Genomic DNA, 16631 nt, shown 5'->3' with positions numbered 1-16631 from the left:
ATAATTTCTAACAGATACACTACTCCAATCCCACCCATTGTCAACACACCGCCATCACTTACAAGCAAGCTCTTCAAGTGCTCACAACTACACATATCAACAGACAATAAATCAGTTTAACCAATCACCCAAGCTTAAGCAGCAGATATTAGCTATAGTCGGTCTACTGAGATTATAAAAACAAGAGATTCAGTATTTCTAGAATACTGAACAAGAGGTGTCTGTGGTATTGAGTACTCAGATGTCACCCTTAAAACTTAAGTTTTTAAATTCTTCAATGAAATCAATACTGTTAATTTCATGTTTACTTTATATGAGTTTTGTCAAACTTTTCAGTTTTTAAATGATTAATTCATAATCACTAAACACAAATTTTCCTCTCAATTAATCATTCCCATTTATCTAGAAGTTCAACTTACTCTTTTGTCTACAATAGCCTTATTTCATTTTACTGCATCTGAAACACACAATTATATACAAAATTTTTCAAATGTGCTTTCAAATGCCTACAAAGAGTAGATCACATTTCAAATTTACATAAAACCATACTACACCAATTTACCAATATAAATATAAGTCTTCATACTGTTTATTCCATTCTATTTAGACAGCAACACTAACAACATTCTTCATGTATATGTCCCCACCACCTGTACTCTTTCTCTATGCTATCATTTTGACACTTATAAAAGAACATCTCAAGTCAGCAACCAAGTTTTACAACTACCATTCCTACCAATCAAGTGGTAATACACCGAGATAACAATTCTCTTGTGTTTTAATACATTAAGAGTACATTATTTATCTATGACTGAAGGACTATGCCTTCCTTTATAAAAAAACAAAGATAGCCACATCAATTTAATTCCATATATATGATGCTACCTATTCAATTTATTAAAAATTATAATAAACATAATAAACCAGTGCTCCAAACTTATGCTGTTCACGTGGAAGACACTACAAGAAGACACAATAGAGACTGCCTGGCAATAAGAAATACAAATTCCTTCTATAGAGATGGAGAAATAAAAGGACAAATCTAGTTGTCTAAAAGACAATTCACTGTACACATTTTATTTACAGTTTTGTACACTGTCTTAATATGAATAGGACCGCTTTTCTATTTGAGCCATTTTTTAACCAAAGCAAAATAACCTAAGTAATACAAAGTGTTAAAATACAGCATAAAGATACAAAAACAGACATACTAATTCTAATTAGGAATGTAATTATGATGTTACATTTTTTTATAATCCACAATTATGTTTAGGAAATCACACAAACATAGATCACTGATTTGAATGAAATGCATAAATTTGTAGCAAAGCTTTGTAGTTACAAAAAAAAAAACAAAAAAATTACCAAAGAATGCACAAAATTAATGTTTATTTCACCTTTGTGTTATATTCCTGGATCCTTCACCAATGTTACATGAGGAAAAAAACAAAAGTAAAACAAATGAAAAACTGAAATCAGAATCACTAATGTTTTCAAGTAGGGAAACAAATAAATTAAAATCTAGCAGCCATCAGCAAGAGTACAGCAAAGACACTGCTGTAAAAAGAAACAAAGAAAATTGCTAGAAAACTGTATGCATCATACTCGTTCAAACCAGCAAAATATGCTCCTGCATACAATGGAACATAAACAGAATTTTTTTCCTTTAAGGTATAGAAATGCAAGTTCTTTTTTGAATATTGTGGATGGGTAAAATGTGTTTATAATGGTAATTCTACTAGGCTATTACAGAGTGGGCCAGGAACACATTCATGGATTCTGGGGATGATGTGTACTGTAATTCTTTGATTGGGATAGTGGACACTCTAGCCAAAAAAAAAAAAAAAAAAAAAAAAAAAAGAACACAGAAGTACAAGACAAAGGCGAATGAGACTTCTCTTATATCTTAGCAACATTTAGATGGAAATCAAATTTAAATGCAGTCCACTCTGCTTTTGAAGAGGCTTTGGTTCAGCTCCCAAATCTCGATTGCTTGACGCAGTCTCCTATGAGAATACTCAGAAGGTGTCTTCTTAAACAACAAACCTATTTTTAGTGGTGGAGCCGCTCTTAGTAGCTGTGTCTGCATGGGACTGATAACCAATAACTATCTTTGGAGGAAGTCCTAACCTTTCCTTGTATACCCTCCTAGAAGGAGCAAAAGAAAAAAAGGAGCTGTTAATTTTTATTCACACACCAAATTAAGATTATCCTTTATATACATAAAAAAAATCTAGAGAGTGAAACAGGACATTGCATACACTTTTCCTTTTAACAAAACATACTCTACATTTTCACAACAATCTTGGCTAATTAAATAATATGAAACTCTATTATGTTATCAGGCACTATAATTATTAATAAACCAATAATAAGCAAAGTATAGACAGTTCCTGGGTATTTATAGTATCTGATTATTTCTATAGCACATGCATAATTAATCTATACAAAATTAATTTCCTACATAGGTCTACTTTAATTCTCTGATCTAAAATGCTACAATTATATTTTTCATATAAGCCATACTAAATATTCTAGAATACTGCAAATTACATTTATCATACTTATTACTTTATGGTATTTTGAGGGTAATTGAGGACATACATGAGTTCTGCCTTATATACTAACTCTGCAACCTACTTTTCAAATAACATGTGATTCTATTTTAAGAATAAACTATGATGAGTGCCAAAGTGAGTAAGTATAGAGGTTGCGATATTGTATAACAAAGATGATCTAATCTTGTCTGTGAAATCAGAGAAAGTTCCCCTTTAAAAGTCATGAGGTTAAAAGTAAAATGCTGAGAAAATGAAACAGATTTGAAGGCTGGGGAACAAAAATAAGGCTGTGTGGCTACAGCTCATAAGGAAAGGAAAATATGAGCAAAAAAGCTGACAAGGTAAAACGGGACAGATCACAGAAAGCATCACAAGTAAACTTAGGAATCTAGACATTTATTCTAAAGAAAAAAATAGCAAAACGTCAAAAATAAGCACTAAAACAAAATAAAGGGATATATATTTTTTCATGGGGCTAAATATTCCAACATGATACTAGGACAGTTTTATTCTGACTTCACCTTTCAGAAGATTCTACTACCTTCCTTCAAATAAAGGTTCTAAAAATAATTTCATGATAACTAAAATTATAACTTATCACATGTATGTTATGAAACAATGTATTTCTTTCCATTATACTTAATCTTTGAAAATGCCAGTAAACCAGAGCAGTGAGCCATATAACTTAAAAAAAAAAAATCTTCTCAGGACACCTGAGTGGCTCAGTTGGTTAGATCAGGATCAAGCGGGACCAACTTGATTTCAGCTCAGATCATCATGACCTCAAGGTTTCCTGAGTTTGAGCCCCATTCTCCCTCTCTCCCTGCCCGTCCCATTCTGGTGTTCTTGGCTTCTAAATAAATAAATAAATAAAGAAAGAAAGAAATAATCTTCCCTAGAAAAACTGAAGTCAAATGTTTTACAAAGATTGAAAAATTTTTAATATTGACACAAACACAAGATTTTCATAGGAAAGAAATTCATACTTCTTTTTCAAATTGATTTCAAATGTGAAATCCCCACAACTATTAAGTTTTGATGCTGACAGAAAGATTAAGAATATGATGACAAATTGGGGTGCCTGAGTGGCTCAATCAGGTAAGTGTCTGACTCTTGATTTCGCCTCAGGTCATGATCTCAGTTTATAGGACCAAGCCACACACGGGGCTCTGTCTGCACCAACAGGGAAAAGCGGGCATGGGATTCTCTCTCCTTCTCTCCTGTTCATGCTCTCTCTCAAAATAAATATTAAAAAACAAGAACATGATGACAAAGTAACAGTAAATTTCTCTCTTTTACAGAAAAGGATGAAACTTGGAAAATCCACCAACTTTTTGTAATCCAGAAAGGAATTATGTTCATAGGAGAATTCATAGTATTTGAAAAAAAGAAATCACAAAGGGCAAACCAAACATTCTGTGACCTGTGACCAATACATAATTTTAATACAAAATCTAAAGTCAAATTTCACTAATTTAAATGTAGCAAAAAGAAATTCCAAGTTAACATTGACCAACATTTTGGGTGAAAAACAACAGGCAATTTTTGCAAGGAATAATATTTACCAAAAGAAAAATGTAAAAATATACACATGTGGGTTTTAAATATGGACAAAATTAAGACACTATTGCTTAAATCTCATGGAAATGTCACGTACGGTGTATACAAACATGCGCAGGGCACGTGGAGACCATTTGTCAATACTCACAGAACTATTATGAGTATTGCGTATTCATGTCATGGTTTTAAAGTACAAAAAAGACTTCATATTCTCATTTGATAAGTGAATAAAATGCTACACGCCAAAATTTAGTGTTCCGGTGATTATATACTCCATTGCTAGGAAAAAGAATTTTTCAGAAATTAAAAAAAAATATGAACAAGTCACTGGAAACCACTGGAGTAGTTGAAGATTATAAAAGTGTTTATGAAAATACAGGGAAAATGATCTATAAATCCAACTATTTTTAAAGCTATAAATAACAGTACTTCTGCTTTTAGTTATCTTAATATTTTAAAAGAAGTATACAAACAGCAAAGCTTACCCTATATGTGTAACAGCCTCTCTGTTTTCACACTCAGTAGTCCATATTGCTATCTTATCTCCTTTAGCTCTAACATTAACAACCGCTCCACATACATCATCACTGTAGTCATCAAAAGATTCTCCAATAAGGCACAGCAGCTTAAAAAAAATTAATCCCACATTAAATAGATTATACACTGCTTAATAAACTTCAAATGTCCCTTATATATTTGTATGCATATAAAACTAAGGAAGTTTTTAAAATCAAAAGTTGATTTCTTGAATGTCTAAATTATATTTGTGTTTATAGTTCACTGTCCTAATATTTTAAGAATTCACACGTTTCTTTATTTAATAACAAGAACATTAACAGTTGTTTTAACTTTTTCAGCAAATGGGGCAACTGATATCAGGGGTCATATAAAACGCAAATCATCTTAATATTCATTTGCTCTGCTGCTGCTTATACTTGCCAGCAAACAAATATTAATAGAATGACTGAATAGTTGGTATTATATTAACAATAATCGAATAGTTACCATGGTTAGATTAACTGCCTCCTGTTCCTGCGGCTTTTCATGAGCATTTTCTAATTTTTTAAATTGTGGCAAATACACATAAATTTACCATTTAATTAAAAAAAATTTAATTACCATTTTAACCATTAAAAAAATTTTGAGTATAGATGACACATGACATTAAATCACTCTAACCATTTTTAAGGGGATGGTTCAGTGTTATAAGTATACAGACAACTATCACAACCATCCATCCATCTCTAGAACTTTTGTCATCTTATAAAACCGAAATGACTTTTTAGTGTGGAATTCTAAAATGGTATTTACTGATAATCTCCCCTAAAAGCAAAATTAACTCTCCATTTAAAAACCCCATTCATTCAGATATTCACTAGCTCCTTAATAAGTGCTAACTATAAAGACGACACTGTGCTGAATGCTGAGAATACAAAAGAGACTATCATCCCTATTCCTGATACCTTGGGGTGTAGGAATTCTCAATATAGAAAAGGTCAACTATCTCTAATTTATGTCTTATAAAGCCAAAAGTTCTGGATGATATAAGATGAATAGTATCAAGCTCCAACTTCACTGTCTGCTTCACTGATATTAAAAATTTAGTATATAAACTAATACTCTATGAGGGTTGTATAAACTTACATCATATAAAATGTGAAGCTCTGGGGATGAGCTTACTGTGGAAGGGGAGAGTCAACTGTCAATCACACTTTCTATCTGACCTGTAACGTGGCACATGGTTTCACTGTACCAGTATGTAAAATATACAGTACTCACATGATAGAACAAAATTAATTGCTGGCTTAGATTTTACAGGGTGGGCGTCCTTATCTTTTCAATTAAGTAATCAATGTAAAATGTAATGCAAATTGAGTTTTAATATGCCAAAACTACTGTGTAATTTTAAAACCTTACTGTCTCTAGCCAAAAGCGATCCAGGTCACTTCGTCTCTGCTGTTTGTTCAATGTAATTAACCATCGTCCTCCTCGTTTGTTTTTCTCATCTTCCCACATAGGTTCAATACCATCCTACAAGGTTAGGAGATAACAGTATTAGACAAAATTGTGACTTTAACTGAACAGATCACTAGAAAGTACAAGCAACAACTGTGTCAACTTTTTACCTTATTCTCATAAAACTGTTATTGATGTAGTGGAGGGAAAGCATACAAGACTTAAAGCCAGAAGTATGTGATTGGAGAATTAGAGACTTCTAGTTATCAAACCTTGGGTTTCATTTAATTTGGAAGCTCTTAAACACTGAGTAACAGATACCTTTGAAAATTACATACGTTTCTCTGCCTAGAAAATATATGCAAAAATTATGCAATTTCAGAGTTAATGAATGCCTCCCCACCCGCTACAGTTGACAGAACCTATGTATAAATATCCCAAGGATGAACGCATCCCAAATTAAGAATTCTTGACAAACTCTGGAGTTCAGTCTACTCAAATACATAAAGAGACTAGATTGGATAATCAAAGCTCTCTTCAAAAAACAACCACAGTGTGTGCCCCAAGAGTCAGATTCTCAATTTCAATTATTTAGAGCAATAGGGTTAATGCTAAAGTCTAGTAAAACTAATTTAATGATTCTCTAAACCTGAAAGCATTAACTATTCCTAAGTTTATGACAAGAGCTCTTAATGAATATCTGAATGGTCCAGTCTTATGATATATGAAATCACTAATTAAACATACCTTAAAAAGTGAGTAGTCACAGCCAGGCATTAAATTACTAGACAACTGGATATGGTTGTACAGACTAGGTAAAAGAAAAGGACAATTATAAACACAAAAATATGTGTAATGCAGAGTTTAGGTGCTCACATATACATTCAGAGAATATGATAAAAATCAAAAGATAAAAGTTTGTTTACTTGCTTTTCTACTGAGTGAATTTCTGAACTGGACCAAAGAGATACCTTAATAATGGTCAGTTCAAGAATCAGCATTTGATGATTTTCAAGACAATATTTTTAATGATTTTATTTTGACAACAGTCTATTTTGATGTACTGGTTAACTTAATGCATACATATGTATATATGAGAAACGGAGACTAGGAGGTATGAGGTGGCCTTTAAGTGCATGAAAGAATTTATGCCGCTAATAACAAGTAGTTTTAAACTACTTAAACACAAAAAGACAAATCAAGAGAAAGCAAGATAAACTTCCTATCAGGACTGCATAACTGAAATAACACTAATATCCATGAAGGTATCCAAGAGAACAGACCAATGGGTCTCAAATATCACAATCATTACTAGTCAGTCAGCACAGCAATCATTTGGGAAGCTTTCAAAACAAAATAAAGCAACAGTTCCAGGACCTACTCCTTGATTTTAATCCTCAATCCCTTAAATACAGGGTAGAGGAGCACCTGAGTGGCAAAGTCACTTAAGCCTCTGACTCTTGGTTTTGATTCAGGTTATGATTTCACGGTTCATGAGCTCAAGCCCCACATCTGGCTCTGGTGGAACAGCACGAAGCCGGCTTGGGATTCTCTCTCCGCAACCCCCCTGCCCCGCTCCTTCCCCGCTGGCATACTCTCTCTCAATATAAACAAACAAATGCGTGCGCCCTCTAAGTTAAAAAAAAAAAAACAACTTTAAAAAAAGGCAACAGAGTAAGAATGCTTTGCCTGTCCCCAATATTAGATGCAGAAATATGATTTTTACTCCATCTGCAGACCATGGACAGTGGTATTATCTTTAGTCAGATTCTCTTGACACTATTTAACCCAGTCTAGAAATACTTCAAGAAGAGTCTTAAGAAATATTCTGGCATCCTTTGAATCACATTCCACAGGATAACACATAAATTCAATTTGGGGGAAGGCATCATAAGGCTGAATAATAAGGCTTGTCGAGTTATTCTACTTAATGGTCACTATTCCCAAACTACATTATCACTAGCAGCTTCCTCTAGGCAACAAAAGAAGCCTGGATACTAACAATAATTATACAATTAGCACCACCACTTTATAAAATTAATGTACAAAACAGAAGTGGCTGTCTTCAATGGCACTCAAGGCAGAAATGACCAATGCTTCTTTATGTGCTTCCTTTCTCCTTCATGATGCTCTAAGGTCTCTTAGCAAATTTACAGTAAGAAAAATTAATAGTGACACAATTTAAACAAAATTACAACACTATAGACAAAACTGCCTAAATCCCAAAGGGCTCAAGTTATTTAGCACTAAATCTAAAAGTGAGATATTAAGAAGTGCTTAGATATCTACAGAAAGCTAAAGGATTCCTTCACATGTCTAAATTACAGTATAAAAGTCCACAAGGCAAGGATACTGTTTACACAAAACTAAAGTGTGCAACCATCTTCTAAATTAAACGCCCACTGAGAAACCCAATTATGTGAAATGGTGAAAGCTAACCAGACTAGATACATGCAGCTCTGATTCAGTGGGGGGAATGGTTCAAGCCTCTTGCTCTTCCTCCTCCATAGTAGCCTTGGTTTGGAGGACTCAAATACAATTAAGGAAGAAAATCACTTGATGCTCTGATGAAGAGCAAAATAACTTTAGTTTAACTAGACAACCAGACCTATGAATTACTGAGGATTTAAATATAGTTCCATTACTTAAAAAAAAGTCAATGATTCCAATATAAAGTGACCACTCTTAAAGTACCTACCTTCACAATTTATAATTTTAACTATTCATTTTTTTTCAGTGATCCAAACATATACTAAATGTCTATCATGGGCAAAGCACTGGAAAGATACAGAAGAATATGGTTTCTGTCCTGGAGGAAGCGTACATATGTGAATCTCCTGACAATCTTTTCTTAGTGTGGGCAAAAACCACTCCAGTAGTTATGTTAATACAGAAGAGCTGCCCACTGATTCAATATAGATACATGATCTAAAAATATACTAGATGTAGCAATTAAAATTTTTAGGTAACTGTTAACTTATAGCTCTTAACAATGTTTTTAAACAAGTTTTATCTTTGAAATGGAACTTATTTTTCAAATAAAATTACATACTAAATTAACTTTGATTTTAGAGAATCAATATTATAAAATGTCTTGAAAAGACTTTACAAGTTTATATTCTGAGTCAAGCAAAGGTTTGACCCCCAAATCTGAACTTTTTGATAAATATGTAACAAAATCTCAAAGCTATTTCAACTATTGTTCTTGAAGTTGATCAACTAACATCACAGACACTTGGACAAACCTGAGTTTTGAGAACTATAGTTTTTGAAATCTCAGAATCTCACACAAAATCCCAGATGTTATACCAAAAAGAATCTGCACAAATGGAAACCTAACAAAGCTCTAGAGTTGGGACAGATATATCTAGGCAACCAAGAAATGGTCAAGTTCCAACAAATTGTCAAAGTTCTAGAAGCAATAAAGGATTCTCAAGGAAAGGGTCTCCTGGGACAAGGAATAAAGAACATGCACAGTGCTAAATGAGGACAAGACTGAAGCTTGTTCTAAATGACGAAAAATAAGCAGTTGTGAGGAGATGGAGAAACAGGTAGGTCTACAGATGAATATTTATTAACTATTCACCTTACCCTTCATTTATGATTTAAATGAAAAATTATACAATTCATAAAATAAACATCCTAAAATGGTTACTTACGCCCAAAAGTCTTCAACAGTATCAAACTTAGAGATCAGCCGAAGGTTTGCTTGCCAAGTTTTGCTTTTATCATTTTTAAAAAACCAGAGTGCCCATCTAAAAGTAAAAAGTCAGTGTTAAAAAAAAATGGTAGTTTTATTACGTTCATAATCCTAGCAGCATTCTTTACAATAGCCAAAGGGACAAGGCAACCCAAGTGTCCACAGACAGATGAATAAACAAAATGTGGTATACACGAACATCCAGTGGAATACTTATGAGACTTAAAAAGGAAATTCTGAGAATGAACCTTGAGGACATTAAGTGAAATAAGCTAATCAAAAAAGACAAAAACAGTATTATTCTATTTGTATGAGGTACCTAATGTAATCAAATTCACAGAGGCAGAAAGAATGGCAGGGGCTAGAAGGAAAGGGAATGCATAATTGTTTAATGGATACAGAGGTTTAGTATGCAAGATGAAAATTATTAAGATGGTAAATTTTATGGTATATGTATTTTAACACAATTAAAAATTTACCTTAATTTAAAAATAATTTTAAATGGTAAATATTACAGTGGCAAATGAGTTTTCTTTCACTTTTAAAATATGTATTTTTTACCTACTTCATAACAGATTCTCTGCTATACTTTAGAGATTCATACAGATTCACCCTTCAGAGTATTTCACAGAAATGTAGTAGAGAGACAATTACAGTAATGCTAAGTGCTAGAACCAAGATACCAAGCAGTTACTCATGAAAAAAGAGCAGAAGCACTTTTAACGAGAAAGGAAAGTAGGGAACAAGAAAGCTGGATTTTCAGAGCAATGAACATTTATTAGACAACAGGTGATAATGGGACTTCTAAAAAAGGGAGGAAACTATTAATAAATTCTCTATTTACTCGAACACACCAATGGGAAAATAACAAAATAAAGAGATTCATTGTGTAATGCTACCACAGATATATACTCTGAAATAATGTATACTAGTTTCTACATCCCTGTATATACCTCTGTTAAAAAGGTTTTATTCTAATATCTGGAACATAAACTCCTGTCACATCAAAGTTATATTTAAATATCCCAAGATAACACCTTTAGTACAATTACAATGTATGAATTACTATACCAAAGATAACTCAAAAGCAGTATTTTATTTTTTTGTTGGCAAAAATGTTACTTAACGATAGGTTTCCAAATAGATACATATAGTTCAAACTCCATGATTAATGCTTGGATAATCTGACCTAAAAATGAGATGCATTTCAATATCCGCTTGAGAATCTGAATTTGCCAACCCACTATCAAGGACAAAAAAGAAAAATGCAAAGGCATAAAAACTACTAAACACACATGTAAGGTCAAGTACTATACTTTGGTCTTCCAAAATTCAATCTTTTCTCAAAAAATTAAAAATAGAACTACCATATGGTCTAGCAATTCTACTTCTGGGTATATATTGAAAGAAAAAGAAAACACTAACTCAAAAAAATATATGCACCCTCATGTTCATGCAGCATTATTTACAAAGCCAAGATGTACAAACAACCTCAGTGTCTATCAATGAATGAATGGATAAAGAAAGTGTTGTATATACACAATGAAATATTATTCACCCACAAAAAAAAAAGAGGAAGAAATGTTGTCATTTGCAACACTGGATGGACCTCGAGGGCATTATGCTAAAATACCATACAATCTCATTTATATGCGGAATCTTAAAAAACAAAATAACCAAGCTCATAGACCTGTAGAACTGATTGGTTGCTAGAAGTAGTGGTAGGGTGAAAAGGGATGAAAACAGCCAAAAAGTACAAACATCCAGTTATAAAATAAATAACTCATAACTATGGTGACTACAGTTAATAACAATGTATTATATGAAAGTTCCTAAGAGAGGAGTAAACAGTAAACGATTTCATGCAAGGAAAAAACTTTGTAACTTTGTATCATGACAGATGTACACTTTCTATAGTGATCATGTCACCATATACATAAATACTGAGTTTCGTACACCTGAAATTAATGATACAGATCAACTATTACTCAGTTAAAAATATTTAAAATAGACTTTTTGTCCGTACTGCACTCAGCCATTAAACATACAAAAATCTAACCTAATAATTAGATGACTAGACAAAAATGTTGTACAAGAATGTTCTTAATGCTGGAAAACTGGGAAAGATATTACATGCCTTCAAAGATCATTTAAATCTGTTATCAAAATGTGGTTTGCAGACACTTAGGGGACCCCATGACCCTTTCAGAAGCTGTGATAAGTAAAAACGATTTTCATAATAATGCTAAGGCATTCTTTTAGTTTTCACTGTGTTGACATCTATACTAATGGTACAAAAGCAATGGTGTGGTAAATCTGCTAGTGTCTTAGGAAGTTACACACAGTGGTACCAAACTGTAATAGTAGTCACTATACCCTTTATTATCACCACCTCCCACAGTAACATCAGTTTTAGTTAAGAACACAATCGATGAAGCAATAATTACTGGTTTCATTAAATTTCAACCTATGTACAGTCTTTTTCATACTCTGCAAAAAACCAACAATGACAAAAAACACTTCTGCACACCAAAGAACAATGCTTAAAAAACTGAACCGTGAAAGAATTAGCCACTTTTTTCATGGAACACCACTTTAACCATGACTGACAGATAAACCATGGTTATTTCTTAAAAATGAAGAAAGTGAGCCTGATGCTTTCAGGAGAAAATCAGAATTTTGGAAATCCTGCATCTGCCCCTATTGAGCTTGACAAACTTACTAAAATTTAGTGAGTTTAGTAGTGATATTAATGAATATTACTGTCATGATACTATATAATGAAAAGTATCAATATCCAGAAGATCTGCATAACTCACTGTTTTCCAAATGACCAGTGGTGTTGCAAAATCATGCAGGAATAAAAGATCCATTCCAAATGCAAGATAAGCCAAGAGATTTTTGACAGAATAGGAAAAGTTCTTGGAGGGGTACCTAGGTGGCTTGGTGCATTAAGAGTCCGACTTTGACTCAAGTCATCATCTTACAGCTCCTGACTTCGAGCCCCACGTTGAGCTCTGTGCTGACAGCTCAGACCCTAACGCCTGCTTCAGATTCTGTCTCCCTCTCTCTCTGCACCTCCCAAACTCATATTCTGTTTCTCTCTCTCTCTCTCTCTCAAAAACTAATAAATTACTCAGAAAAAAAAGAAAGGAAGGTTTTTGGATATGGTTTCACATTCTACATTGTTGGTGACCTATAAGAAACCTAGTGTCAAAGGAGAATACCTATAATTCGCTTAAAAGGCTATTGAAAACCCTCTTCCCTTTTCCAACCATGAACTTGTGTGACATCGCATTTTCTTATACTTAATATAAAACAAATTATCTCCTCCACAGACTGAATGCAGAAGCAGCTATGAAAATATAACTAACTTCTATTAAGTCAGGCACTTAGAGATTTATAAAAATGCAAAAATGCTCTACTTCCCATTATATGTTTTAAAATATTTTTCCATATAGGGGCACCTAGGTGGCTCAGTAGGTTAAGCTTCCGACCTCGGCTCATGTCATGATCTCACAGTCCATGAGCTCGGGCCCCGCATCGGGCTCTGTGCTGACAGCTCAGAGCCTGGAGCCTGCTTCCAATTCTGTGTCTCCCTCTCTCTCTCTGTCCCTCACCCCTCACTCTCTGGCTCTCTCTCTCTCTCAAAATAAAATAAAGACAAAAATTTTTAAATATTTTTTCACATAAAATATTTATGTTTGGGCACCTGGGTAGCTCAGTCAGTTAAGTGTCCAACTTCAGCTCAGATCATGATCTCACACATAGTTCATGAGTCTGGGCTGCCACAGGGCTCTGCTCTGACAGAGTGGAGACTGCTTAGGATTTTCTCTCTCTTCCTGTCTCTGCCCCTCCCTCCCTCCTTCTCAAAATAAATAAACGTTAAGAAAATAAAACTATTTATGTTAACATACAATGGATTTTCTAAATGAGTATTTAATTTTACATATTCTCAGGTTTATTTTCTAATGTAATAAATGGAAATGGATAAAAACCTATATAACCACAGTTCTGTGGAGTTTTTGATAACTTAAAAAATTTTTTTTAATATTTATTTTTGAGAGAAACAGACAGAGCCCAAGTCGGGGAGGGGCAGAGAGAGCGAGGGAGACACAAAACTGAAGCAGGCTCCAGGCTCTGAGCTGTCATGGGGCTCAAACCCATGAACTATGAGATCATGACCTGAGCCGAAGTCTAGTGCTTAACCGACTGAGCCACCCAGGTGCCCCTTCAATAACTTTTAAGAGTATAAAAAGGTCAAGAGACCAAAAAGTTTGAAAACTACTAATTTAAATAAAATATGCATCCATAAAAGAGACTACATGCAGTCATTAAATGGAATAAATATGTAGGGGAGCCTGGGTGGCTCGGTTGGTTAAGACTCTTGCTTTCAACTCAGGTCATGATCTCTCTCGGCTATGAGAAAGAGCCCTCCTGCGTGCTGCACATGGAGCCTGCTTGGGATTCTCTCTCTCTCCCTCTTCACTCTGCCCCATCCCACTTGCGTGCGCACTCTCTCTCAAAACACATAAACTTTCAAAACAACAGGTGGGGGCTAATTCTGTGGGTAAAGTTATCCCTAAGATGGAAATGAAACCCAGAGCCATGGAGGAAAGGTGATCTGGACTACATAAATACTAATACCTGTGGGGCACCTGGGTTATGCAGCATCCAACTCTTTATTTTGGCTCACAGTCGTAAATCCTAAGACCAAGTCCCCCTCACCCTACCCCAACTCTCCCCCCAGCGCAGTGCATGGAGGCCTGTGAGATCTCTCTCTCTGGCCCTTCCCCCCTCCAAAACATGACCTGTAAAAAACGTTAATTCCACAATGTTAAAAGACAAATAATTTGGATAATTCGTTTTCAACCTAATACCCCACCTGGATGAGTTAGAGTCCCTAGTTACAATGCTTGGAAATAATCTTTAAAAGATACCCACCCTCCACTCCAACAGACAAAAGAACTGATCAGACTGTCCACAGATAAAATAAAACATGATCAATCAATAAACATAAAACTACTTTGGAACTTCAATAAAAGAAATGCAAATTTAAAATAAGACACTGGTTTTATAAATCAGAATAGGACTAATTCAACTGGCAATAACTAAAAAGACTGATGGCACCAACTGGCAAAGATGTAGAAACCAGGAACTCTTAAACTGCAAAGAGCCTAAACTGATAAAGGGAGGATTATTTGACAATTATCTACAAAGGTTAAGTCTTTAACCTAAAAAATCTAAAACTCATCCTATAAATATGTTCACACAAGTGTACAAAAAAAAAAACAGGAATACATCACTCCAACACTGCAAATAGAAAAATGCATACTCATTAATACAAGCCTGATAAAATATGACTATATACTCATTTAATATAAGGCAGTAGTTTAAAATAATGAGGCAAAATCTGCACAAACAAAAAAGGTCACTTGTATAAAAAAAAGATAGATATGTACACTGAAAAGCCCTTAAAGACTACAAACTAAATATAACACTCCAGAGTATACTACTCCAGAGTATAGAAAAGTAAACTGGAGGAGAGAGTATCTGAGGAAAATCAGAGAACATTTACTTTATATACTTGTACTCTGATGATTTGCTTTCTTATAATTATTATAGATTTAGTCTATAAGGGGCAAACTACCAAAATGTGAACATAAAGAAGACAGAATCTGAGGCAGGCTCCAGGCTGTGCGCTGTAAGCACAGAGCTAGATGTAGGGCTGAAACCCCAAACCATGAGCTTATGATCTGAAGTCAGACAGAATGAACTGAGCCACCCAGGGGCCCCCTGATAACACTTTTCAGGACTCAGATTTTATTCAAACTGTGAGGGAATATATTTTGATTACTTCTCCCAACAATGACAACACTAAAAACTGGGCTCTGGACAGACAGAAGGCATACACAGGTGGGTTTTTATATGACAATACTAAAAAGATGAAAATATATCTCAACAGTTTTGGTGCTACTGTTAGGTTGAATTCTACGAAATTGCTGCTAATCGATTTTTCAACTTTGGTATAATGCCTTCCTGAGGATGGATTATACCTTTATGGACTATCTGATCTTTGATAACTCACTAGCTGACAATCCTCACTGTCTAGAGAATTAATTTCTTCCTCATTATAGGATATGCTGAACTACAGGTCCATTTGAAAAAAACACATAAAACACATTTGGACTTTTATTTCAGTAAGTCTACCAGGATAATGAAGAAATGATAAGAGATACTGCAGATTTAGTTACAGACCACCATAATAAAGCAAATACTACAATAAAGTCAATTGAAGTTTCTGGCTTCCCACTGCACATAAAAGTTATGTTTACACTATACTGTAGTATAGTAAGGATACAATAGGACTATGTATTTAAAAATGTATATACTCCAAGGATACAATAGGACTATGTATTTTAAAATGTATATACTCCAATTTAAAAATAGATTATTGCTGGGGGTACCTGTATGGCTTGGTCAGTTAAGCAAGCACCTGACTTTTGATTTTGGCTCAAGTCATGATCTCACAGTTGATAAGTCCGAGCCCTGCTTGCAATTCTCTCTCTCAAAATAAATAAACTTTAAAAAAAGTTTTATTGCTAAAAATGGTAACAATCATCTGAGCTTTTAGTGAGTCATCTTTTTGCTCATGAAGGTCTTCCCTTGATGTTGTTGGCTGCTGCCTGATCAGTGGATGGTTCCTGAAGGATGGGGTGGCTATGGTAATTTCTTAAAGTAAAACAACAATGATAATTTGCCACATTGATTAACCCTTCCTTGGACAAATAATTTCTCCATAGTATGCAATGCTGTTTGATATTTTACCCACAGAGCTTCTTGCAAAATTGGAGTCA

General features: G+C 34.1%; 1 protein-coding gene and 1 long non-coding RNA gene across 4 annotated transcripts in view; one reads left to right on the top strand and one right to left on the bottom strand.

Moving 5' to 3' along the window:
- Window positions 1-573: 573 nt before the first annotated feature.
- EIF4E (eukaryotic translation initiation factor 4E) overlaps window positions 574-16631 on the bottom strand; it is a 42857-nt gene continuing 26799 nt past the window's right edge. For all 3 annotated transcript variants that reach the window (XM_029942892.1, XM_029942889.1, XM_029942885.1), the window contains 5 exons: window positions 9734-9829; window positions 6822-6885; window positions 6036-6149; window positions 4604-4743; window positions 574-2148 (listed from right to left, as the gene is read on the bottom strand). In XM_029942892.1, the coding sequence (XP_029798752.1) occupies window positions 2034-2148; window positions 4604-4743; window positions 6036-6149; window positions 6822-6885; window positions 9734-9829 (529 nt within the window). In that variant the 3' untranslated portion in view covers window positions 574-2033. The remainder of the gene's footprint in view (window positions 2149-4603; window positions 4744-6035; window positions 6150-6821; window positions 6886-9733; window positions 9830-16631) is intronic.
- On the top strand, window positions 9522-16543 carry LOC115294889. Its single transcript, XR_003910209.1, has 2 exons — window positions 9522-9625; window positions 16433-16543. It is a non-coding gene; the product is annotated as an uncharacterized LOC115294889 (long non-coding RNA).

This window comes from Suricata suricatta, chromosome 1 (genome assembly GCF_006229205.1).
Source record: "Suricata suricatta isolate VVHF042 chromosome 1, meerkat_22Aug2017_6uvM2_HiC, whole genome shotgun sequence".
NCBI lineage: Eukaryota > Metazoa > Chordata > Mammalia > Carnivora > Herpestidae > Suricata > Suricata suricatta.
The sequence above is the reverse complement of the archived record's forward strand: the minus strand, read 5'-3'. Positions and strand labels throughout refer to the sequence as shown.